The sequence below is a fragment of the Pempheris klunzingeri genome, chromosome 3 (genome assembly GCF_042242105.1).
Source record: "Pempheris klunzingeri isolate RE-2024b chromosome 3, fPemKlu1.hap1, whole genome shotgun sequence".
Lineage (NCBI taxonomy): Eukaryota > Metazoa > Chordata > Actinopteri > Acropomatiformes > Pempheridae > Pempheris > Pempheris klunzingeri.
In genome coordinates, this window is record NC_092014.1 from 11,021,565 (window position 1) to 11,048,910 (window position 27,346).

General features: G+C 43.5%; 1 protein-coding gene and 1 long non-coding RNA gene across 2 annotated transcripts in view; one reads left to right on the plus strand and one right to left on the minus strand.

Moving 5' to 3' along the window:
- LOC139225635 (uncharacterized) overlaps positions 1 to 27,346 on the minus strand; it is a 223,735-nt gene that overhangs the window by 146,598 nt on the left and 49,791 nt on the right. The gene's annotated exons all lie outside the window — the stretch shown is intronic.
- Positions 1 to 27,346, plus strand: part of lef1 (lymphoid enhancer-binding factor 1) — a 32,655-nt gene that overhangs the window by 3,484 nt on the left and 1,825 nt on the right. Inside the window, exons 3-8 of the mRNA XM_070827774.1 lie at positions 245 to 369; positions 19,240 to 19,369; positions 23,240 to 23,330; positions 24,761 to 24,880; positions 25,581 to 25,743; positions 26,537 to 26,644. Coding sequence (XP_070683875.1) covers positions 245 to 369; positions 19,240 to 19,369; positions 23,240 to 23,330; positions 24,761 to 24,880; positions 25,581 to 25,743; positions 26,537 to 26,644 — 737 coding nt within the window. The remainder of the gene's footprint in view (positions 1 to 244; positions 370 to 19,239; positions 19,370 to 23,239; positions 23,331 to 24,760; positions 24,881 to 25,580; positions 25,744 to 26,536; positions 26,645 to 27,346) is intronic.

The following is a 27,346-nucleotide window of genomic DNA, read 5'->3' on the forward strand; positions in this document are numbered from 1 at the left end:
CGGGTTAAAGCGATCGACAGTGATATCATTACAGCATCAAAACGGGCTGGCGAACTTTGTGTTCAGCTTTTGAGGTTAATACTCTCCTGATTTATTGACTGAGGCACGTTTAGAATTAGTCATTTGTTGGGTTTCTCTGTCTGCCTAAAGCTCCAGTGTGGTGAGAAATCCAAAGAGGTTTGAGGTTTGAAAAACGTGCTAGCCTTTTGCAAACACATAGTAACTTGTTTTTTTTTTTAAACAGGAAAACACCAAGACATGTACAGTAAAGGCCATCCGTACACGGGCTACCCAGGTTATATCATGATGAGCAACATGAACGACTCCTACATGAACAATGGCTCCCTCTCGCCGCCCATGCCCAGAACGGTCAGTACCAACTCCTTTTTTTGTGTGTTGTTTTGTACAACTTTGAGAGTCAGAAAATGAACAAAGCACAAGCACAAGGATATATATAGTCAGTAAAATCGAATTTTGATCAGTCAGTTGACAGAAAAGAAATCGCTGACAATTTGAGTGAGACAATTACGAGTGAGAAACATGACTCTGGAATCGAGGTTATTTTGTCAGTATATTTGAAATTAGTTATTTTCTTTAGCGGCTTAAGGACACGGTTTAAGTTTGTTTTTAACTGTGTTTAAAAGGTGGTAAGATGATGCTGAAGATTCTGGTCCGAAACAACACATCTGCTCTGTTTTTATTAAGATGCGCTTGCGGGATGGAAAGCCAAAAACAAACATGGAGGATGATGATAGATCGGCAGAGATTTAACTTCATGTTGCATCGGTTCAGGAATCGTTTCTGATGTCACTGAAGTGTGTTGATTTAAAAAAATAGTTTGTGAAGTCTGTCATAGTAATACCACATAATCTGGTAGTGTAACAAACCGTGTGAGGAAGAGGAAGGACGGCAACCTGTTGCTTTGCCTGCTGTGCTGTCTCATTGTTACTTATAATATATTCATATTGATATAGTAACTAGAAATCACAAAAAAATCAAATCTAATCTCAGAATTTTCCATAGTACTTTTGCTATCTTTTACTTTTACTCTTTACTTAATCAAATTGGCATTTTAAGAAGCGTGGTACTGCCAAATGTGCACCGATCTGTGGCTCTAATTTTACTAGTTATTAATTTTGTTTGTAACTAATCAAGCAAAAATAGCAAACAGATTTTTTTTAGTGTCTCACCTGTGCATTTGCTCATATTTCACAGTTTCTAGTCACTGTAAATTGAATAGTTTGTGTTTTGGACTCTTGGTTCGACAAAATAAGCAATTTTGACACATAGCTCTGTGCTGGGATAACAAGTTATATGTCCTGTTGTTAATTTAAAAAAAAAAAAACTTTAGAGACCAAACAATCGATTTAAATAAATCATATTAGACTAAGTCTTTAGTTGTAGCCCTACATGAGGTAAAAAAAAAAAAAGATCTGTCAACATAGGACTATTTCATGATACATGTTGCATGTTTATAGCTTAACAAAGGTCTTGGGTCAAAATGCATACAGTGTAATATATTAAACAATTAACATTCACCTACCAGTTACCTTTAAATTCACTTTAAGATTAAGGCATTCAGTTTGGAATATCAAGGTTTGGTGAGAAAAACATCCGTTTATAAGTTAAGATAAGAAAGAGTTGATAAATTCTTTTCAGCTAAGGTCACATTTCTTCACTCACAAACAAACATCAACCACATAATATGATATGAATAAAACCAAAATAACATTCACTACCAGTGTGTGTAACGTTTGATCATTGTGTTGTTGTTGTGTGGTATCTTTACCCACGCACACCAACGTTGTTTACACGCGTCCCCTTGACAACCATATGTGACCCTTGGAAACCTGATATCTGCTATACTTTCCAGAAGATTAACATGACATATACAGTATTTCTCATCTTGTTATAATCTTAAGTGATGCATGTCTACATGACCCAAGTAAACCCTCTAATTAGCCCAGCATGACAGAGGAGGCCTAAAGGCAACATCACGTCTCTGAGGCTGGCCAGCAGAGGAGTTGATACCGCCGTCCTGGGGTGGCGTGTGTTGTTGCAGATATCGTCCCTGTAACGGTATTAATTTCAGGCCAGCTGCAGGTCTCTCACTGGCGGCTTCCTGTGTCTGTCCCGTTTGCAAATTTCTCCTCTCAAGACGGACATAAAATGCAGCGCACACCAGCAGCTGTCCACTCTAATCCAGTTTTGTCTATGTCTGTGTATCACACTTGGGAGGCCTCAGTCTGGCTATGGTTTGGTGCCTCATACAGGAAGCACCGCTCGCATATGGTGCAGAGGAACCAGAAGCTCTGGGTTGTTTGTGCTCATGCAGTGCATGCGAGTTAGTTTCCTCTGGCTAAAGATGTGAAATGTGACTTCTGTGTTATTATAAGAATCAGCTTTTGGAGGCAGATGTGATTGTGGGGGGGGGGGCGATGCCACATGCTGGGTCTAAAGGAACATCATTCACACGCAACTCTATCACAAAATGACGTTATAATTGCATTGCTTCCCCTCTGCCAAAGTTGCAGAGGGTGAAAGTATGTGACATTATGGAGAAAACGTGATCCTGATTTCCTCATGATTCACCCTTTTCAGTTTACAAATAGAATGGTTTATGAAATGTGGGATATGATGCTTCCCAAATTCTCTTTTTATGGCTTGTTTTCTGGTCAATTTTATCAATTATACCATCGTACACACTGGAAACCTCACAGAGGTCTGTATGGAGACCAGCTGACTGTGTGAGAGGAAATTACCCCTCACTGCAGATGAATTAGGCCAGGCAGTTAGGCAGCGTACTCGCTGCCAAAACTTTTAAAGCCCCGCTTTCATTTCATTTACCATGGCTGCTTTTTTTTTTTTTTTTTTTGGTCCAATTTTCCCCCCTCACCCTGTCTTCAATAAAACGGTAGTCATTTTATATACGTTTCTCTCACTTATCCAATAAAAAGAGCCAAGGCTTGGTGGAGGGATCACGGAACATGAGTCCTCTGGCTTTCTCACTGATGTCAGCTTGCTGCCTCTGCTGCTGGCCACCGCAGCCACAGTATCTGCAGGCCTGGGATCGGTTTTCACTGAGATCAAAGGCACATTCTCTCTTTCATTCTCTTCCATCCCCAACCCCACCGCCGCCCCCAATCCCAGTAGTTTAGATTGATTTCCATTGACCATGACATTCCTGCACATGCCGTCCAGTCATGATGGAGCTGTTGGGAGTTGCTGATTGTCAGCAGATTTTAGGGCGTCTAGCTTGATAAGTCGCCTCCGCCACTAGAGCTGAGATTTTGGTGTCAAGATGCCTAATGGTGTTCAGTTGCATTAAAAAAATGTGAATTTAGAACAATGTTGACCACTTCAAAGAGTCACTGGTGTGGTATGGATACCCTGGTGTTTATGTAAACCTATAGCTGTTGTAGGATGTGGAGTCTGCAGGGTATCCTGAGCAAATAGTGTAGTGAGTTGAGAATTCAGCATCACGTGACGTGGATCCTTCTCTTGAAAGAACAAAAAGGGCATTGTGTTTATTATACATAATGCTCGGAGCTGGTGCCTATTAGTGGCCAGATGTAATTTAAAGTGATCATCGTGCTCGCCCATTTTGGACTAATACTGGTCATTCATTGTCTTGTCTACACTGATCCGCACACAAAGTGGATTAGAGATGGACAGAATATGTCACCTCCAATTGTAGAGATTGTTTTAGGTTGGAGCTTTTGTGCTGATGGCAGAGTGACAGAACAGGCGGTGTACTGAGGCAGCACACAGTTGTTTCTTACTTACTGCTCATATAAATCAGCATTCATAAAAATAGCCTTCTATGTGCCTGTTAAAATCACTTACATTTCAGTTATAGTCTGACCTTAATTATAGGACTCATAACTTTGATAAATGATCTTTTCTGTTATTCCACCCCACTGCCACAATAACAACGTTCTCCTGTCTAAGTGTCTCTGATATGCATATGTGAACGTGTTTAAAAACCCAGTTAAGTTATTATTAAGAAATCAAAGTTCTCTAGGACAAATTTAGCCGCGTGAGGTTTGTTTTGTCTTTTCTGTCGATTGGATCACAGGGTTAGTGCTTCTCTCTAATAGCAGACATATGGAAACAGTATTATGAAGATGGGGAGTGACTGTGTTCTCTGGCTTCTGTGTGTGCTGTGTGTTGACAAATTAAACATGCTTTTTCGATTTTAGTCCGAATCACCATCATACACCACAGTGGCATTGATGATAATGGCCGCAAAGCGAGATCTTCAAAGCATTTAGGATGTCATCGCTTCAGGTTTGATGTGTCGAAGAAGAGAACTTCACTGCTTTGAGTGGTTTTGTCTTATCTGTCAGTGAGTGGTCCTGCAGCCTCCTAAACTCAAGTGAGCATTTTAAAGTGACGGCTTCTAAATAAAGATCAGCATGCATGTGATGGACAGAACATATTTTTAAATGACCTCAAATCTATTCTCAGATCACATTGCTGCTGTCACTTCAGCATTTCCGTTTTATGAAAAAATTCCAAAAACTTCGTCTTTACATGCTCCATCTAGGTTTAAAGCTCATGACATCCCACTGAAACCCTTTGAGTAAACTCACAAATGCATGGCTGACAAGATAAAGACACAGCGGCGTGTTCTTGAAATGTTGATAGTGCAGAGATACAGTACAGATACAGTAAAGGTTTTTCACCTGACTGTGAAGATGTGTTGGCGATCTCCATCTGTGTTAGAACAGTCTCATGGTCTGGGCAGCAGCTTGAGGAGAGGAACGGATAGAATCACTTTTTCTCTCTCTTCTCTCTTTTTTTTTTTTTTTTGCTGCTGTGGTGGTGGGGGGGGGGAGTTAAGAGAGCTCCCTCTCCTTTGCCGTGCACTTTTTTTTCCCTTTGGACCCTCAATTGCAGATCCTCATGGCGAGAAAGAGGGGGTGTGGAGGGGGTGCAGCGCTGTACTTTCCTTTGATGTAGTGGGAACGTGACGGATCTGCTAGCCAGTGTCTCGCAGCGTGGAATCACTAACCCAGGCTTACCTAACGGGATTTGGTAGGACCGCTCTGGTGTCCCTCAGTGCCATGTGTGTCCTGAGCTCATGCCCCCAGCACTACCGTGGAAGATCCCTGTTAAAGAGAACACTACATTTACCAGCAGCCTTCCATGTCCACACATAATGTTCTAGATGGCAGCTTATGGCACCTTGTGTAGTTATTTTTTTTTAAGTCTCACTATAGGGTGGACATGCTGTGGGAAGTTTACTAGTGCTGAATGTAGCATTTTGCCTTTAAGGAGCTGAGCTCCATACGATCATCCAACTCTCGGCTCATGTGATTACAGTGCTGGCTATGTGTATATTTTAGTTGAAAGACAAATTAAGAAAATATAGTAACCGTCAAAAGACAGAGGCGTAATTGCCTCAGTTTTTTCAGTCAGGCAGCAAACGTATCAAAGAGACGTGCTGACATTGATGTCATCTGCTGTGCAGCTCTATCAAACGGTGAAATATGTGTGTACACATGAAGGACAGCACCAGGGACCTCACACAGAAGAAACACTTGGCGTCTCAGACTCTTTGTAGTGCCGCCGGGTCGTGGTGTTTTATAAACAGCACCATTAACGCCAAGGTTTTTTCTCGTCTTCCACTGTATGGTGATGCTGGTTGACACATTTACTCCATATGCACGGCGCTAATGACGCCATGTGGTTGCAATCACCTTATCATTGTGTTTCATCTTGTTAAATGGAGCACAGCAGAGTGATTGTCTACCAGGACCAGGGAGGAGAGATACGCACTGTTGTGCAAGATGAGAACCGAAAATAAGACAGTCAAGGTTTGATTTTAGTTTTCTTGGTAGTGTAAGGGCATGCTGATTTGATTTGAAAAAGATAGTCGTATCTTTATATGTTTACACTCTTTAATACACAGTAAAACAAAATGATTTTTGTTTTTGATTTGATTAACATATCCAATGTTATCTATGTTTTTCCAACACATTAAAACTGCCATGCCAATTGTAAGGCAGTGTAACAATAAAAAAAACAGAGCAAATGGTAGGTTTATTCAGAAACCTCTGACTTCTATCTGTTGCCGTTTTAAAAACTGAGTGACGCAGATGAAAGGTAAAATCATTAAATGTTCAAAGTGCTGAAAATGTCTGTTTCTATAAGTGTCTGAGAAAAGCAATCAGGAGTGTCATGGTCGTGAGCATGACATGCAGGCGCACACTTAACCCCAGTTGATGTTTATTTTGGGCATGTGTTACTGCTCAAAGCGAAGCACTCATAGATGATGACACTTTCTTCGCTCCCCATCCTCCCACTGAATTGGATGAAGCTTAACCAATCAAGCTGTGCTGCCTGGAGCCAGCCAGTCAGGCTTCTATGGACAGACCGCTGCTCAAGCCCACACCTGCTCAGAGGACTTCACTCTTCGCCAACAGCCTGCCACTGATCTCAGGGGTCAGTGGAGGGCCTCGCCAAGGTTGTCCCTTATGCCCAGTTCTGTTTGAATGGCCTGGGTGTGGACTTCCTGTAAGGGTGAACCAGACATGGAGACGAGAGGGCGAGAGGGAGTGTTTTGGTCATTTATTGTGCAACAGTCGTAACTGTTGTTGATGCTGTGACTGTGCATCTTTGAATGGGATAGTAGGTGAAGTGACAGATGTTTGGGTTCAGGAGCTCTGCTTTATTTTATTAGAATTGAATACATTCCAAAATCAAGCTCCCAAACTAGTTTGGATAGTAGTTGTGTGTTATCTGAAAATATGATTAACATGCTCCTACAGCACCAGTTTCGCTTTATCGACCCAGTTCAGTCTTTTGAGCTGTGATTGAAACTTGACAGTCAAAGTTCACAACAGTACCTCACTGTTCCCTGAGACACTCATAAAATAAATACTAACATGAATAGCTTTATTGACTTCATCCTGACAGCTTGTAAGGTCTATATAGAGGCAAGCAGTGTTCCAGCTAGTAAACAGCAGCAAGGGGAACAATAGGACCACAGGAGTGAAACATGGGTGCAAATCCTGCCGGCTGTGTCCAGACTTCAGAGAAGCTCAAACAGCCCTCACTTTGTCCAGCTAAGAAATAGAGCTATGATCAATAGCTGCACTGTTGTATGAAGTTGGTCAGTCTCTGGCGCGCTCTCGCTCTCCCTCTCCCTCCTTCTCTTCGCTGGTTCGTATTTTTCAGAAGCTCATTATTTCTTTCTGCTGTGGGTGTGAGTGCTAAAGAGGCTCACATGCAATGTGTATCTGACAGCGCTGAAATATTAATGGTCCCCAGTGTAGGAGGTTGGTATAGGGCCTGCATAGTTACAGTACAAAGGGTGCCTTCTCGCCACCAGGCTTTATTAGCCAAGCTGTTAAATGAATAGATGGATATAGCTTGCGCGCTCTCTTTTTTTTTTTTTCCTTCATGCTTGCCTTTTGTGTTGTTGCGCTAAACATCAAACCGCTTTCTCTTCGTCTGACAGTTGCCAATGTAGACACTAAACGGATATTCGGTGGAGACTCGCACATACGCACACATGCAAGAGTGTAAGAGCTACGCTACGCCACTGAGTTTTCTGTGTGTGTGTGGGGGGGGGGGGGGGACAAAGAGGAGGGCTTTGCTATCAGTTCATTTTGTGTGGTCTTGGCCATAAAAACACCCTGTTCTTTGACTGTGAAAAAAAAGCCTGTCTTTAATTTTTGGGAAACCCATAAAAGTTTGTAGCTCCTTTCATATCGGCTGTGGAATTGAAAACAAATGCTACATTCTCCCCTCCTCTCCTTTGAACTGGCCAATTATGGAGTTGTGAAAATAAAAATCAGTCTGTAGATCTCTTTACCCCCTCTCTTTTCTTTCCTTCCCTCTCTCTCTCTCTCTCTCCCTCTCTCTCTCTCTCTGTCTTTCTTTTTCTCTTCCTCAGTCACTTTCTTTTTTCTCCTCCCCCCTTGTTTTTGAAGAAACCGAGGGGGATCACTGATGTCAAAGTCAAAACCAAGAGCATTAAGAAAACTGGCGAAATGCAATACAGCTGCAATCCGACATGACGCTAGAAAATAGGGCTGAGGAGCAGAAAGCCTCTCTCCCGTATTCCCAGGGCGCGCAACTGCTCCCGGCCTTGGCTTTGATCTCTTCAAAGCCTCCTGCCTCCTACTAGATGGAGAGTCTTGGCTGCCGCTCGCGAGCGATGGAGAGAGGCAGGCAGGGAGGGAGGTGGGGGTGTTTTTTGGGGAGAGGGGGGGGCGGGGTGGGGGTGCCGTCGTCTTTTCCTTTCCAGGGCTGAAATCAATCACGGTGCCGAGGCAATTATGTGTAATTCAAACCCAGCCAGATTAGTGACTCTTGTTACCTGAGCGACCGGAGCTCTGTAATCTGTGAGACACACCGGCCTCACCAGCAAAGGAGTAGCCAGGAGCAGGCGAGGGCACTTGAGGGAAAGGAGGGGATTGAGGGGAGAGAGAGCGAGAGCGAGAGAGAGAGAGAGAGAGAGGTGCTGAAAAGCAGGCTGCCATGCTGCTGTCCAGCAGAGCAGAAAATCAGAGTACAATGGAGTGATTACACTTGCAGATGTAGCCATATTTATGACGAGGTGGATAGAGAGAGCAGAAAGAATGACGAGTGCTGATTGCCATGGAGCTTGCTAGTTAGTGTGCTAACGAGCCAGGTCCCTTTTGTGTTAAAACATGTGCGTAATGTCACCTCCACTGTGCTTCCAGTCCTCCCCCACCATCCACCGCCCGGTTCCCCCTCTAGTGCCATATCTCTATCCCTCATGCCCTCCACTGTCGACTCCGAAATGCAAGCTTGGCCAAGACTCCTGCCCCAGGCGCCCAATTTACTATGGCTGGAGAAAAACTCAGTGGCCCCAAGTCACAGAGGAAAACAGCAGAGCTGAATGCTGCTCTTTCCCTGCTGCTGCAGTTCGTCTGATCTGTGCAACTGTTTCAGTGTCTTAACACACAGCAGTGTAACAATTTACACCCTTCTGCTTTTTTATGTGGCTTACTGAGGAGATTTATCCCAATTATGTTTGCTCCTAGTTTAGGCAAATCTAGAACGTGGTAGGAGTTTGATGCTCATGACTAATACCACCTAGCGTACGTTATGGGATTATTTATTGGTGTGACTTTTTTTTTTTTTCCAGCCCGTGATATTTCCGTGTGCGATTTTTAGAAACAATTTAATTGGAGGTTGGGTAGAGGGCAGAGGGAAAATTGCAGATTCACATTATTGGTATTTAATTGGGAATGTATGATTGCCTGGGCTTTGATTCTTCCTCTAAGCTCTGCCTGTGAGCGCTGATGTCACAGGGATGAGAACAAGGCTTTGTTTTTTTCCTCACCAGTCACTTGATGCAGGATGATGAAACCCACAAAGATATCTAGCAAGAATGTGTTTGTTCATCTGATGAGCTCGCCTTGTGCGCCATGTTTCTTTTGATCATCGGACCGCTTGGTTGGTGATGGAAGGCACTTATTTTCCTCACGTGATGTACACATTGAATAAATTAGATATACCGTGCTGTTATAATAGAACGTAGTTGATCAGGACCTTGATGTCTGTGATAGTTTTAACAAGGCAGGCTGACAGGGAAGTGGAGCTGACTCTAAAAATATAAAGGTCACGCTGAATGGATTATGTGGCATCAATGGAGCCACCGTCCAGCTCAGCAGGAGCCCTTAAATCCACTAGCAGCCATAACCCTCGGCTCAGGGGCCAGGTGACGCTTTTCATGTCCTCCAATGGAGAGACATCACAGAGGCCTCCTCCACTTTGAGCTGCCCGTCATCAAACAATGCATCAAAACATCAAATCAACCCACCCCCACTGTATCCTATCCTACCCTATCTTTTGAGATGAAAGATGGGGGGGAAATGTAAGTGCTCACCGCCCCCGCACCCCAAATCTACATTATCACAGACACTCCATCCTTACGGAGCAACCAGACAGTGAAAAAGTTGTGCTTGACTTTCATTTGAAAAGTTCAACAGTGGTTACCTGACCATGTCCGGCTTTGTTGTTATAAAATGGGTGACAAGGTTCTTCTAGCCTCTGGAATTGAAACTCGAGGATTACTATAACCCACCCTACGTAGGTATATATGATGGATGTTGGCACTTCAAGCTGTCTTGGCCATAAATTAGCTGCCATGATTGCAAAGATCTTCGCCAGTGATCATGTGGATGGTAGAAACCTCCAGCAATTATCTGATTGTCTCAAGATTTTAACCCTCGTTACATAAATCAAAATATCCTACATTGCTTTGGTTTCAAGATTTCTAGCCATGTTGCCATTTACTGCAGCATACTTTTCTAAAGTATATTGCTTATATGATTACATTTTGGGTGCAATTTTGCAATAAGTTGCAGTTTTCATATTAACATTGCTTTTTTATCTGACCAACTGTTCTGAAAATCAAGAGATATTCAGTTTACTATCTTATATAAAAAAAGACATACTTGAATGTTTGGCAGTGAAAATGTACTGAAAGCGCTAATTATAGTGGTTGCCAATTTTCTGTCGGTCAACTAATTGTTTCAGTTTAACTAAATTTACACCTAAAGAAAACGCTTTGTTCAAATAATATAAAAGATTATAGCATGTTACAGTTTATTCAGTCTAATGTTGCTTAATATACAAATGAGCTTATATTAAAACATGAGCTGTTCATTATGAATAAATCCAGCTAAGAGCTAAATTACAACCACATGTGGGCATATTGTATGGTTTATCATTCAGATTTGCGGCATCAGGTGCATGAGTGTGCCCTATAATGTCGCTGCAACCATGTGCCCTGAGTCTAAGGAGTCCCTTTTGTGTTCCAGAGATTCACTATTACCATTTCTTTAGAGGTATCAAGGGATAAGCAGACGTTGTCCGTTGCCATGTTGTACATGGTCATTGTTTTTGTTTGTAGTAAAGCCCACAAAACCCTGCCACAAAGCTAATTGACGGGGAGGAGTTTTCATGTGACCGTTCAGATCCTTGGAGAGGTTCTTGAAGTGTTCCCTGCATCTGTGGGGATGGAGAAAAGCCATTTGTTCGGAGGGGATCAGATTTGAATAGCTTTGTGATTTTCATTCAGATCCTAACAGGGGCGTGTGCGCCTGCCTAGAAAGAAACCCTAAAATGTGTGGTTTGATTAATGACTAATTCCAGGCTGAAAGGCAGTTGTTGGTAGTCTTTACCAGTTAATCCCTTAAAACGTGGAATCACACCCAAACAAGTGGGCTGCTGGTATTGTTGTGCGGTCCATAATGTGAATAAGCCGAAAGGTTTGCAATGAGATCCACCGCCATGAATGCTTCTTAGCACTGTGGCACGAACCTTACCTCATTATAACCAGAACCGAAACGATCATATATTTTGTAGCATAATGAGAAACACAACTTTGTATGTATGCTTGTCTGATTTTGTAAAGGTATCATTGTGGTAGTAAAAGGAGCCACAGCATGTATCTTCGAGCGCAATTATTTATTGAGGTGAAATGATCACTGATCATGTGACTATGGGGTCAAAAGTTCAAATCAAGGCCAGGACACATGTGTCGTGACACCTGAGGCAACCGGGCCCTCTGTGACCTGCAGTCTTCAAAACATTACATAACCTACATAGTTAACCCTATTACAAGAAATGTTGTCTGTTTACGAAATTCAGACAGTTCTCTGTGAATTTCTGTGAGGTCTATTAAGCCGTCAATGTTACAGGCTCACTAACCCATCAATATCTTTATTCTTTCTATTCTTACGCGTTAGGTTGGTGGGCGTGCATCTGTCTGAGTGAAATACAGAAGGAAAACTAGGTCAATACTCTCTACAGCTCAGGCAGAAGCAGCTCTCATTCAAATCACCTCCCTATCCACATTTTCCTGGTGTATGCCGTTGAAAACCTTCCCCACAAACACGGCAACGCCTCGACAGCCTGCTGCTGTCTGCCTTGGTCCAGCTCTGCCTGCCTAGCTTGCAATACTAATGTCTACCCCATCCTGTACGAAGATGTAATGTGCAATGTTGCGTTGGAGCTAGCTTGGGCTTACTGAGAAAGAGTACTGTCTCTAGCTCCCGTCTCCACAGGTAGAGACACACAAAGACCCCCACCAGACTCTATTTTCCCCCTCAACGCTGAGCTCCCAAATCCAAACTGACAGCCATTCATGCCCAGAATACCTGGGCGAAAGCTGAGGGGGGGAAACACTATCTAGGTGTAGCAGGCAAATCCGCTCTTGTTCGACGGATCTATGAAGCTCCTGCAGAAGGCAACTCATCAGCACTTTCCCCCCATTCTGCTCTGCATTTTCTCTTCCTCTTTCTCTCTCCGTCTCTGGTATTGTGCGACGGCTAAGGTTTTAGCGCGCTTGCCACACAAAGTTAGCTTGTGCTGCGATTTTATTTGTGTACATCTCTCAGGGCCTTCGAGTGTTGTTGTTGAATGTGGATGTTGGCACCACCGTGCAGCCTGGCATGAATGTAGCTACTCAGCAGACCAGAGCTGGCTTCTAATGATAAATCATGCAGTGTGTTAATGCAGCAGCAGGGTTGCTATAAATAGTTGCTGGAGAGGGATGCCGATTGATTCGGGAAGGAAAAATAAAGTGCGCTCCAAACATTTTCTGCTTGTGGTCAGCTTTAAAGGCTGAGTTCAAACATGGGGCCCCAAGATGAATATACCCCTGATTTGAAACGCACAGCTGATCAGGTAAATGAGGCAATGACGCAGCTAAAGGCTTTATGACTCCAATTTTAATAGACTGCCATTGTCCACATATCTGTTAATGTCTCTTTGGTGCTTTCTGTGCTGAAACTGACACAATTCTGCAAGACTGGTTGTTATGAAAGGTATTGTTGGGGTCTCAACAGATCCGAGGCAAATGATGGTGCTACAGAGAGCAGCCATGTTCTTTCTAGGGGTATAGATGCCTAGTGGGTGCCCAAGTGTGTGTGCGGTCTGCCTTTTGTGTATGTGTTTGCGTGTGCGCTCGCAGGCCTGCTGACAGTGGCACTTCAGCAGAATGTTTGCCCTTTCCTCAGTCCTTTGATGTGACCAGGTCCTGCTGTGATAATGAGCCCTGTGCCCCGCCGCAAGGTGAACATCCTGCAGTTCGCCCGGGGCTCTGCCAGAGCAGCGGCCCAACCCCCACCACACCTCCACCACACAGACACACACACACACACACACACACTTTCTGGCTCTCTGCAAGCACAACAGTGGAGGAGCAGACCTCCACTCAGAGCTGATCAACTTCCACACAGAGCTTGGATAGTGTGAGCACAATGACAGTCCTCAACATTTCCAAAACCTACACCTGCGCGTGTATGCACTGTACATATAGCCGAATACGGTGATCAATATCAAGATTGTTTGAAGACGTATTACATTATGGAACATTTATGGAAAATTACTTTAATAAATAAGTAGAATTATGAATTTTTTGTATCCATGATTAACAAAGCCAGTGAAAAGACCAAAACCAACGTCAATGTACCTTACTAATATTTTTAATGTAACTTAAGTCGGATATCTTATTCCTCTGTGCCAATGGCTGTCCAAAAACCATTAAAAACACATTTGAGTCAAACCAGAAGCCTAAAAGCCAAACCAGCAGCAAGCTGTTGTGCTACGTTACATGTTCCTTCATTGCAACGAGCATGGGCACTGTGGTGTATTTCGAGTAAGTACAACATGCACCGCCCCGCTGCTGTAAATACTCGTTGGAGTACCACGTGCATTAATTCGCTGCAGAAAATAGCCCCCGGCTAATGCAGTAAAAGTGACAGTATATATCCATAAAACCTGCTTTTAAGGATTTACATCATCAGTAGGAATGGGCTTGGGACTGAGAGCCACAGAAGACAGGAAGTATTGAGAGACGGACTTGCATCTTTTGGTCTTTTCAAGGGATTTGTAGAGAATAAGAAAAAATCTTGAGTACTACATTCATACCTTCATAACAATTCTCTTGCTATTTGCTTCAAAACAGGAATTTTAACTGTAATCATAAAGATACAACGTGATATATACAATTTCATTGAACTCTTGCCAAAACCCTATACTGCAGCTTCAAATTCAAACCTTCGTGACCATTTACAGCCTCAGCTCTTTAAAAACGGACTGGATGTTGTCACATTACTTCACCCTTTCTACTTACCTCACTGTGGCTTAATGGGGAAGAAAAATAGCAACTGGATCATTTCTAATGTTCCGTTGCTCTTCCCTCAGTTTTTTTAATAGCCCAGCGACATATAGAAATTAAGAGTTGAACACTTTAAAAAGCGTATAAAGTCTTTTCAAGTGGGGCAGGCATATTTCACACAAATTATCTTCTTTGCACGTTCAGAATGTCAGTATGAGAGCTAGCGTGATTGGTTTGCTTGGAGCACACGCTCTTCATGCCAACTGAAGGATGATGGGTAATCCACCTCGTCCTATTCAGTTGTGCTTGGTGGTGGTTGGGAAATAAGATCGTCAGCTGTTAATAGCTCCTTTGTGTTCACATGTAGCATGTAGATGTTAAATTCATTAAACACAGTCTCTGATCTTTTCACTATCAACCATGACCGCATTTTACAGCATGCCTGTGCATTTTCAGTGGTGTTTTGTGTGTGTGTGTGTGTGTGTGTTCCATGTTTATACAGTGGCATGTGTTGGTCATGTGTGTTAATGAGAAGTGTTGGCTCGTGTGTCTGTGTGGGTGTTATGGTGGTATTTAGAGGACAGCGTGACAAGTTTCCTCGCACGATAAAAAATGTGCTGCAACTTAGCTGCTAAAACCCTAACATGTGCATATGTGGCACAGCAATGTGGCCTAGTTTTGCTATCCAAGTAATTAACCAAATACCATTCTGCTTCAATTTTTTGATATTGTTTACACCTTTTGTGCTTTTCTCATTTTCACCAACTGACCTCAGCGTTCGGTGGCACTGCTTCCCTTCAACTTTTGGACTCTTACTAGCACGCAGGATTTATGATTGAAATGAAAGGAGGAGGTAGACGGAGAGATTGGAAGGCTTCACAGATGTAAATTTCTCTCCAGGGCAGGCTTTTCCTGTTATTCGTAGCCTCCTCCACTGCTGTCCCTGTGGTTGGCTTCGCTTGTTCGTCTCATTACCCCGGGCGTGTGGTACTCCTTCGCTTGCTGGCGGCCCGGCTTTCTTCTCCATTAATTGGGTTTCGTTACATTAAGCCCCCTGGCCAAGGGGCCATCCTGCCAATAAAACATTCCATTTTTAGCACTCCACTCGAAGCTGGTGGGGTTCAAACCGCTCTATGAATGGTAATTGGTTATTTATTTAAGCTTCCTCAGGTTGGTCTCCACTGGTTTTGGTAAAGAGGGAGGGGAGGAGGGAGGTACAGTCCCTTTTCTTTTCTGCGCTGTAAAGCTACTATGGGAGAATGTTTGCTCACTTTTGTTGGGAAAAGGTTGGACAACTTGCACACAAACACACCTCAGAGTGAACACCTGGTCTGAGGGTGACTGTAGGATCCAAGTGCTAAACACACCCTTACTTCATACTCCAACTTTATGCATTTACAGAGGCTTTCCGTCTGTAAACTTGTCATCTTTATGATAACTTTCTCAGTGGAAACAGTAGTCAAATACAGTATTTAAACTATCAAAAGAGTGTGTGGGCTTTCTGCCAGTGATTCGGTTATTTTAAATGATTCCTCAGGTAGTGGGAATCATGAAATTTTATTGTAAGTTTATGGCTTAATGATACTGTTGGCAATAACAGAACAATTTCTTTCCTCATCTTTTTTTCTCTCCTCTGCTAATATCCCGGGTCTTATTATTTTGGCTCCTTGTTTTCCTTCAGAGTGCAGAAAATCCCATGTGTAGGTGAGGTTGGGTTTTTGGGGTGAGAAGCGCTTCTTAGTTAAAAGATTTAGCAGCATGGGAATCTATAGCCACCACTTGAGCTGCCATCTCCCCAGCTGTTTGTGAAACACCTCACATGGTTTCTACACACTTGATTGTAGCTGCAGGCGCGAAGAGTCCTCATTGCATATAAATTACAGAAGTGGGAAGTGATTATTATAAAATTCCTGCTTTCCCTTTTTTCCTCTCCACTCTGCAGAAGTGGTATAATTGAGTGGAGTACAAAAGCCTTGCTGTGAGGAGGGAGAGGAAGAGAGATATTAAAAAGGCAATATTGCAGGGATAGTTATTGCATATAGCACATAGACACACGTGCAAACGCACACACCCATGCTCACAAACCATGGCAGGATGTTGGTGGAATCTGACAGAATACACACTCAGAGACACCGGCATGCCGTCAGAAAAATCCTCCCTCAGAAAAAACAAAAAAGAAACAAAAACCCCCCAAAATCCTCTCCCCACCCCCAATTTCAGACAGCACGCCAAGTCATTGGCTCCCTGTGCTGAAACACACTGGAGTGTCTCCTCCATGGAGGGCTCCCTGCCAGCTCCAGTTCCGCACAATGAATTTCTCTTAAAACCACATCTGAGGGGTTCTTTAGAAGGGCCGGCCAAGCCTGGATATGAAATTCCAAATGGAACGTTTTCTTTTCAATCCTCGCTGCCTCTCCTCTTTCGCTCTCCCTGAAAAATATGAATAGAAAGATTCTAAGCCTATTATTTCTCCTATACAATAAAAGGGACCTCCAATATGGCCGCCCTCCACTGCAACACCGCTGCTGCTGCTGCTGCTATGGACGTTTAGAGTCAGGATGGTGATGAGAAGGGGATCCAATTGCAGCGACGTGGCGTGACCCTCATGGTTGTGGTCACTTGACTGTCACCAACCACTTCTTCTAGCAGAGTGGTAAAAGGGTGTTGTGCTTTTTGTGTGTAAACTTGCCAAAGTGGGTGCAGCAAGCCAGCAAGTCTCCACCTGGAAGAATTGAGATGGTGGCTCCATGACGGCCATTGGCACATAATGACCATAACTTTATGGTGAACCCATGCGAGGATTTACTTAACCCTGATACAGTTTTACCCATCCCACTGTATGAATGTTTAGAAAGATGCAAAGATGTAAGAAGCCAAAATGACAATTCATTGCTCTTTCTTTTTTTCAGAAAGTAAACCATGGCTAGTTATGGCGTGCAGTTTATGTAAATGTGCACTCAAATAGCCATAAATTCAGTATTGGTCACAAAGGCCTGGTGGATTTTAACAACAATGGAAGCAGTTTATTAAGAAGTTGAGAAAAATGGGATTTGACAGCTGTAACTAGGGAAAGTACAAAAGAGGACTTCTCGTCTAAGGCAGAAGCTTCTAGCTTTCTTAGGTGCTGAGGAGTCAAATACTTTTTTATTTTTTGTTGTATGGTAGTCCATGTGTGTGCAAACAAGTATGAAAGACAAACTTTTGTTTCCAGTCGCCTTTTCTCTCTCTTCTCCCTACTACAAGTTGGTGAAGACGTCCAGCTAAAATAATAATCCCTCAAGTTCTTATCTCATTCCCACAGCATAACAAATGGGAGTGGAGAGGCGTAAAATAATATGGGCGAGAATGCTATCATTTAGCCCCTGGTGTAGGCATGTCCCAGCTACCCCGGTCCTGGTTAGCCCTCCTTTAGGGTTAGCAGCCTTTTCTAATAAGTCCTCCCCTTTGTAGGATGAGGTCTGACACTCCCACACTTGCAGATTATCCCGTCACCTTTGACTCTTGTTGACCAGGGTCAAAGAACCACACTCACCTGGGCTAATGTGAAAAGCCTCAGCATCGTGGCTTAATTACGTTTCAGGCAGGATTTCTCTTGTGTCGTGTTGCTGAAATGGACAGTGCGTGCGACTTCAGATTGTAGAATTGTAAACTGTGCCAGATGTTGAGGTTCGTATCAAGAAAAGGAGCTTGCAAAGAAATTGTGCCCTGGGAGACGAGATTCCCAGCCCGATAAGGGGTCTGATGTGGATGACGCGTCATGTGGTTGAGGATACTGAGACTTTTTCGACACATACACACACACATACACCACACATACTGCCCTTTGTGTTCCCGGGTAGGACTTTCCCAGAAGGTGGGGAGAAGGAGAGGGAGGGGGGGGTCTTAAGTTGAGACCGGTGCCAGTCTGCGAAAGGTTCGGGGAAACGCAGACATTCCAGCAACCTGTGTGTGTGTGTGTGTGTGTGTGTGTGTGTGCACTGCTGGAATGTCACCTTGGCACACACCTCACCAGGACAACGAAGTGAGAGCTAGTAAAGAACAGTCTCTTGATTGTATCGTCTCTTCAGAAATTTATGCTCACACTAAATTTAGATGAGTATCTTCAAAAACATTATTAATCAGGTGACTGTTCCCGTGAGAGCCTCTGATTACAATTTCATGACGCCCTTTGATTCAGAGCTTGTGGGAGCTGTTTGGTGTAAGACGTGTCTCACCCAACAGTGAACTGATGTCTCACCGATTAGCCATATATCCTGTGGAGGTGATATTTTGACTCCAGCTCGGCTCTGGGCTGAGATTGTGAATAGTAGATTTAGCATGGCTAAGCATTACCATGTGTTCAGTGCTGCTGAAGCATGTAAGCGCTGTTGGCTGGGGGTTGGGGCCGGGGCTTTTTGGGCCTGGCTTGCTCTATTTTGGTTTTCAGGAGGCAGGTCTCTCTGAGTCAGCCAGGGATGGGGGGCCTGTGGCCAGGCCACTGTTGACGTGATTACCCCTGCATTAAGTACCGCTGCAGACATCTGTCTCACTCACGCTCTCTCTCCATAGCCAACCCCCCTTCTCCTCCTCCTCCTCCATCCCTCATCTCTCCTTCCCCCGGCTCTTGCTCTGTAATGAACTCCCCTTATTCACCAGCTAATGACTGCCTTTGATCTTCCGCCTAAGACCTCTGCTCTAACTCTACCCTGCGAATCTCTCTTTTCTCTCTCCTGTCTTTGCTCTATCAGTTTCTCACTCTCTCACCCCTACTTGCTGCAGCTCTGTTTGCTGTCTCAAACATGCTCATGCACCTCTTTGACTTGTTTTTCCTCCTTCCTTCAGGGAAGAGGGTTTTCAGTCCTGCTGACCTAGGCTAAACAAAGTTTTTAAGGTGCTGGGCTCAGGCTACTAAAAGAAAAGAAATTGAAGAATGTTTTTAGTTACTTTTTTCATGACCATACCATTAAGCCTCTGCCACATCTACAAGGAGGCAGACCACCCGTGCTATATGTGCTGTACCAGTCCCTGGGTCATGTGGCAGGGAACAGGACCATATTGCTCATGGAATAATGCAGTCGCAGCTCATGTATAAAGTCATCACTCTTTCACACTGTTTTTTAAATCTTCTTGTATTTTTTTTTCCACAGTCCAACAAAGTCCCTGTGGTGCAGCCGTCCCATGCAGTCCACCCACTCACCCCACTGATCACGTACAGTGACGAGCACTTCGCCCCAGGATCCCATTCTGGTCATCACCAGGATGCCAACAACAAACAAGGTAGAGACAGAGCAAATGGATCAGAACATGACAACATTCACAGCATCTACGACAGCTGTGCAGCAGCAGGATTTCTGTACTAGAACTTTATTATCCAAGTTCCCAAATGCCTCTTTTTGCTTTGCAAATTCAAAGTACTGGTGATATTTTCAGAATGGACAAAAAGATCTCTCTCATCTGAACTACTTAAGTGAACAAAAAGAGGCTTAATAATTAGCGATGCACTGATCCAATTTTTTTCGCTCCCAAGACCAAAACCAGAAAAAAAAACAGCAACTAAAAGTTTTTTTTTCTCAATAGGCATTATTACATTTAACCCTTTAATGCCTGAACCATGAAAAAATTGCCAGAAAATTCAAATTTCTTTGAAACTGGAGTGTTTGTTGAACCTTCTGACAAATTACAAAAAAAAAAAATGAAGTTTAAAAAGTCTTAGTTTGTATCGTTTTTGCTACATCCGGCATTTTTGTGCAATTTATTGCTCACAGTTTGTTCATCTTAAACAAACAAAAACATATAAAACACAGATAAGATACAAAAAACCAAAATATCACACTGATGATGTAGAGGTCTCAAAAACTCATGTATCAAATATGATACACTTGGCGTTAAAGGGATAAACATTTAAACTCTAAACTGGTAATCATTGGTCTATAAGGTTTTAGACATCACTCTGGGAGAACGAAGGAGTTACTACAGTTACTACTTTGCAGATTCAGAGTGTTATTTCATTCAAAATATTTCAAAAATGTTGAACGATGAACTGCACGGAACTTTTTTTTTTTACATGCGTATCTGCCAACACTGTCAGGAATCAGAGACAAGCAAACCACAATGTGTGACAGCAAAGTCATCCTTTCTATCAGCTCTTAGCATGAACTCATTTGAAGCAGCTTGTGGGGCGGCGCACTGAGCTCTGCTGCCCTCTCCGTCTGCACTCTTCGCCTCACAGTAACAACATCAAGCTCCAGCTCTGACAGCTGCAGAGGAGCTCCTCAGCAGTTTGGACGAGCTCCTCAACCCCGCTCAGCTGGAAACTTTGGCAGCTTCTCCCGAATGCGAGAAGACGTGGGCCCTCCATAGTTTTGTCCCCGCACCTTTTCTCCTCTCGTGGCTTTCTTCTTCTGCGGCTGCCAGTTGAAAAGGAGGAGAGGGATCAGACAGGATGTAGGCGATGATGGTGAGGCTGGGAGGTTCTGAGGGACCAGCTATAAATAACAATGTAGAACTGAGCACAAGAGCACACAGCGGAGTGAGATGAAGGGAGTGAGACATATAAAGAAACTGTGCTCCACATATGTCAGAGGAATCATGCATCAGACACATTTTTGTTGAATATTTTTTTTCCAACGGAAGCAGGAAAGAATTGTGTTGACATGGAATTGAGCAATAAATACACTGTGCGCACATGCACGCATTCGATTCCCGAAATTTGTTGTCATGTAGTACAATTTATGATGCAATGCTCTCCATCTTACTGCTCGTGTTGTTCTTGCCAGTCCATAGAGATCCGCAAAAGTTTTTGACAAACACAGACGAGCAGAGAAGACCCCTGGAGGAATTTTTCTTACTATATTTGATCTTTGCACTCACAGACCAACAGAAATCCATGTCCAAGCAATCCAGTTGCAGAATTAGCTGCAAATGATTTCCCTAGGCATATTCATGTGTGTGTACCAGCAGAGCTAAGCTGAAGATGCTTAAAATGAAATCTCTTATTCTCTTGCACCCCCCCTCTCTCTTTCTCTCTCTCTCTCTGTCCCTCTCTCTCTCTCTCTCTTGCTCATATCGACCAATTGCTGCACTGCCTTCCTTAGTGGGCTCAGACTTTGATCTGCTCGTTAATTATGAAAAACAATCATGGATTTTCTCATTATGGGCTCTAATATGCACAGGGCCGCAATGCAAAATGGAAGGTCGAACGGGGGGAGCCTCGGAACATTTTACATCTAAACCTTATATGTATTTTGTTTAAAGAAATTGAAATGTAACATGGGAACACGGTTTTGAAAATAGATTATTTCTAGGTTTTACAATGAGAATCGTGTCTGCGTTGCTTGCTTTGAAAGGAAACGCATGTGTGAAGCGTTTGTTGGGTGTCAACAGGAACGTGCGAATAGGGGAGTGAGTAATTAGGCACCTTAGGGGTGTGAGTGACAAGGTTAACACGCTGGGGCTCTCTCCTCCTCCCTCACTGCCTCACCCCTTGCCTCCTTCCCTTCTGCCCTCAGGAGGGCCCTCAGGAGTGTTTCGTGGTGGATTAGTGGGCAGGGGGTAGTGCTTTGCACGCCATGAATCCAGCGTTGCAACATTGGCTTTAGAGATATAAGCCCCCCGCTCGCCCTGCTTCTCTGAGGAGGGAGGCCCCTTCAGACCAGAGCCTGGAGAGAGAAAGAGGGAGAGAAAAGATAGAGGCAGGGAGAAAAGACTGGCTCCAGCAGGGATTAGAAGATGGTGCTAATCTGGAGGCATTTGCCCTCTTTTTGTGTGTGTCTGTGTGTGTGTGTGTGTGTGTGTGTGTGTGTGTTTGAGCAGACATTGCACTTGTCTGTGTATGAACAGAATTCCCTGATATCTATAGTCTTTCAATCGTATTATTACGTTCTCTGCTCTAAAACGAAAAAACCCAAATAGGTGTTAGACAAGAAGACATGGGTCGCTACAGATTTTATTGAATTTTAGTCATCTTACAGCCCCATTCCCAGTTTAGTCTTCCGACAAAAAGGGACACCCGTCGACCTTGAAACCCTGCAGGAGCAGGCGAGCTGGAGATGGAGGAGCTTAGTCCTGAAGATCCACCGACAGTTAGTCCAAGTCAATCCCGTGTCTAAAGGGAGAGCAGCAGCCTTTACCACAAAGAGGAAGCCTCAATTAACCAGCTTAAAGAAGCTGAAACACACTGGAAGGGCTCTAAGCTAAGCGAGGAAAATATTATCCTGTTCTTACTGGTTGATAATGTGAGGTCAAGAGACATGTTCAAGTGACGACATGTGCTCTGTCCTTGACTTGCAGTGAAGCAGGATGGGAAAGGTGAGAAGGACTAATAGGTTTTAAACAAAAAAAATCTTTACTATTAACCTTGGAAACTTTCACAGATTGTTCCTAATTGTATTGATGCACTGATCCAACTTTTCCCGTGATACAGATTGTGATATCTTACTGTTAACAAATACCAATCCAATTTAACTTTACTGCGTGGAATATTTCCATAAGCTAATGAGTCAAGGGATTGCTGTGGCCCAAAAAAAATGTGAATGAATGTTAATTATAGTGGAAACAATTTGATTTTTATAATGATATTGTTATGGAAACTGTCATATTGGTTGGTCACACCATGTCCGATACCAGATCCACATCAATCCCGATCCTGCTTGCTCGATCAATGCGTCTAGGTCGCCCTCTGAGATTGGCATCAGTATGATACCTAAATTTGATACCTTACTTTGAGGAGGATTGTTTTCTAAACCCTCTCTCAAGCCAAACCTCTGGAATACAACATTGTTTAATATTGTCTTGACACAAGCGGCTGTGAAGAAGGTTAAATCAGGAAATGTATGATCAAAGAACACAACCGGATCTATTTGATGCTCACATTTGGCACGTCATCCACGCTCATCCTATTTAAATGTAAAATGTTTTTATAACAACCAGAAATGCAATGGTCTCACAGTGAAGCTGTTCTTTACAGTGTTTCTACTGTTCTATATGTTTTTATGGCCTGACATTTTTGAAACTTTGTTTTAATACTCTGTGCTACAGACACAGTTCGATTGGTATTTGGATGCGTTGCATGTAGATGTAGTCGAAAGATTGCATCGTATCGAACTTGAATGCTTTCTTACCATCTGTATGTTATTGTCGTTTGTGTAGGAATGCCGAGGCATCACCCCGGACCAGACATGACCAACTTCTACTCCCTGTCTCCTGGTGGAGTGGGCCAGATCACGCCACCGCTGGGATGGTGAGTCACAGACAAACAAAAGCAAAAGCATGCACAGTTGATTCATGTAAACAAGTAGCAATTACTATCCTGTCTCTTCACATCAGACGCACACTGACACTGTTCTAGCCCTACGTACTGAATGGAGGAAGGGTGGCCTGCAGCATCCGCCTACATAGGGGAGGCCTGCCTCTGGCTGTTCCTGCTGCACGGCTGCGGCTTCAGCCACATCTCTCCTTTGTGTGCCCAGCACATGTCAAACACATCTCCGCATACGTGCCCCAGCATAACCATATGGCTGCTTAACCCCCCCCATCAAAGCTTTCTGGAAGCACTTCTGTCTCTGAGCCTCACTTCATGTTTGTGAAGCACTTTTTTTTTTTTAGTATCTTTTCTGTCTTGCTTTTTTTGACTGCATCCTCGTCATTGCCATCCTTGTGCTGTTTTTTTCCTTTTCTCAACATATCTTGCCCTCTTTGTCTTTCTTCTTCCTCACTATCTCATACTCTGTAAGCACGATGTTTGCAAAGACGGGGCTTTAGGCACACTCTGAGTGAAGCCAGATGTAAGGTGCAGGATCAGGTGACGGTTAAAGCCCAGACGCTCTCCTCTTGCTTCCCTCCTCAGACCCCCTTAAATCTGAATACCTACAGTATATATATATATTGGCCAACTTCTTGGTTCAAGAACGTTTTACAAATTTAGGAACTTTTCCCCACTTCTCCACCTGAAGAACCCAGTTCTGAGTTGGGATCTTTGGTCATAGTTTGTACCGCACAACCAGTTATTATGGACCCGCTGAGGGCCTGATGACAACGTACAAACTCTACTACTTATTATCTCATATAAATCTCAAAGAATTTGAGGCAGTGACCAGTAAAGAAAAGCATATCTAACGCTTTCTCAAACTCAAATGAATTAAAACAGATTATAAAAATACTGAAAATCAGTCTGTTTCTCTTATTTTACCCGACCTTCATTGCTCTTGAGCAGCAGTGAGAGGCAGGCACAAGCACAAACTCATGGAAACATGTATTTCCTTACTTCAGTGGTGACTTTAGTTCTTTGGATCTTTGGATATATTGGATATTGACAGACCTGAAAATATCCATGTAATCCTATAAAGCAAAATTGTGATCCCTTATTCTGAACAATACCTCCTTGTTACAGGTTGCACATATTTAAGTTGCGAGTAGTTAATTTAAACACTTCTTAGAGGCCTTAATAAAGATCTAGAGTGGAAAGAACCTCATACACAACTAAATACTAAGCTGTTAACATCTAACATCAAGTGAATGAATATGTGTGGCTGGATTTCTTTCCTTGTTGATGTACGCTGTTTAAAGTGTGCGCAAGTATTTTCTTTTCACTGAGGTGACTCGTAGTTGCCGCTGTCATGCTACTGTCCTTCTTCGTCCTCTTTAATTAATCAAAGTCTGCTGTTATTACAGGTTCTCACACCACATGGTGCCCGGCCCCCCAGGTCCCCACGCCACAGGAATCCCACACCCGGCCATCGTCAACCCACAGGTCAAACATGAGCCTCTGCATGAAACGGACATCATGCACATGTGAGTCCTGCAAACGCAAAACACCTTCCTACCACCTCCTCTATCTGCTGTTTTCTGAGACGACATACTTCCAGGTATTTGCGCACTCCATCGCTACAGTAGGCCATTGCTGAACAAACCCTCTGTCAGAGCCTTGTTCTCATTCCCTTGATGTGAACAGATAAGCAGCGAAGGCCCATGCTCTACTGATAACGGGCCTATGCTTCATTTGGCCTCAGGGATCACAACACACTTAGCCAGCAACAGATACAGGTCCCAGATTAGTGCTCAGATGAACTGAATTCACATCCCCAGTGAGCGTAGTGGGAAGTGCTGTGAGCGCCCTGAAGTGGTTATCACTGATATTTCCATTATTCATGGCCATCCCAGTACCAAGACTGCACTAGTATCAAAAAGGTTATTAGAAAGTAAGTCGGGAGCAGAGTGTCTTTGAGTGTGCATTGGTTTAAAGAAGGTTTGGTTGCCATTACTGGTGAAGTAATCTCTCTGCATGAAGGGCTGTGACTGCAACTGCACATGATTAAAGAGGCAGGGGCCCATGGCGTGGTAACCCCTCTCACGCTGCCTCACCAATGGATGAGAGCAACCAGACCTTTGCTGCTTTTGTCGCCACTGCGGCACCACAATTTCCCTCTTTCCTTCTATTTTGTTTCCTCCTCGCCTTTACCATCCGTGTTGCTGATGGTATTTTTCTACACAGGAAACCCCAGCACGAACAGAGAAAGGAGCAGGAGCCCAAAAGACCGCACATCAAGAAGCCGCTAAACGCCTTCATGCTCTACATGAAAGAGATGCGTGCGAATGTGGTCGCCGAGTGCACGCTGAAGGAGAGCGCTGCCATCAATCAGATTCTGGGACGAAGGGTAGGTACACCGATCTCATTCTTTTTGTCACTGTACTTTGCTGATTGCATTAAATCACCAGAAGATCACAGTGCAAGCCATGGCTCTAAAGAAGATGCATGGACCGACTTCCCTGGCCCAATTAGTTTAAAAAGTACAAAGATTCCTCCCTCCATTAACATACTGTCTTTTATGAACTAGTTGTGATTATTGTCTTAATGATTGCCCCAGCCAATTACTTCCCTCTCAGCAGCACAGATACAGACTGCCTATCTAACTGACATTTAATCAAATTGGCTTTAATAAAATATGCCTGGATAATGGCACGGTTGGAAATGACAAAATTTGTTCCTTTTGAGGATTGGGAAAAGAGTGGAACCACAGAGCCATGTTAAAAGCCTTAACGAATAGGCCTGGCGGTTGAGGCAGCCAGCCACAGCAAAGCCTAGTTTGTGGCCTGCATAGGGTAATTGCTCGCTGACATAGTTTGAATAAAAAGCGCTGCTAAATTGGAACCAGTGTTTTGATACGAAATCAAAGTTTTTTTTTTCCCCTTCTCTTCTCTCCCTCTCTCTGACTCTTGTGCATGTTAATCTCTTCATCATGTGTCCCCCTTCTTCTTTGTCTCCCTTTTATCCCAATTTTTTTCTATACCAAACGTTTGGAAGTTGAAAAGAAGATTTTTTTTTTTTGGTGTTTTTTTTTTTCTTTTTACCAAAACACGAGCACACTTCTCTATGCAGGGAACATGCAAGTGCATGCCAGTAATTGACTATATGCTATTTTTTCCCTAATCTCCTTTGTACTGAAACAGTGGCATGCTTTATCTCGGGAAGAGCAAGCTAAGTATTATGAGTTAGCCCGCAAGGAACGGCAGCTCCACATGCAGCTCTACCCAGGCTGGTCTGCTCGAGACAATTATGTAAGTATCAACAGAACAGATTGGCAGAGGTGCGCGTGCGTGTGTGTATGTTGATTTATGTTGTTTGTTTATGTCAGTGTTGCATGACTTGTTCTTTAAATGGCACACAATAATGACACACACACTAATTCACACTAGTAGGCGCCATGCTAATGGGGTCCATTTGCGGGACCCTTTGTTTCAGCCTAATGTGTTATTCATGTGTGATTCACTGTTATATTACCATCCTCACTAAAATGGATTGTAGTATCGTGGACATTATTATTGCCACAGTGAGTGAAAACTGCCTGGTAATGGTTATGCTAGTCTTTGATGTTCCATATCAGCATGGAGCTTTGGATGTAAAAAGCACCTGTTAGACTGAGTTGAGGAGGCTGGATCGTACAGCACAGCATTCAGCAGCAGCAACCTTTGCTCCTCCAGCTGCCCATTTTGTTTGTGAATGTGGGAGGTTCAGCTGGATTTAAGATGCAGTCTGTTTTTGGTATATATTACTGTGTGTGTTTGTGTGTGTGTGTGTGTGTGTGTGTTCGTGTATCTGCTTGGAAGTTGTCAGATCTGTCTCCGAGTATGTGGTGTGTATGAATTTGTGAGAGAGAGAGCACCAGCCTTTATTAAAAGTGTGGCTCCGGCACTCACATTCACTCCACCACCAAAGTGCTTTGTGGTGTTTATCTGCCTCCCCTCGGACACCGACAGCAT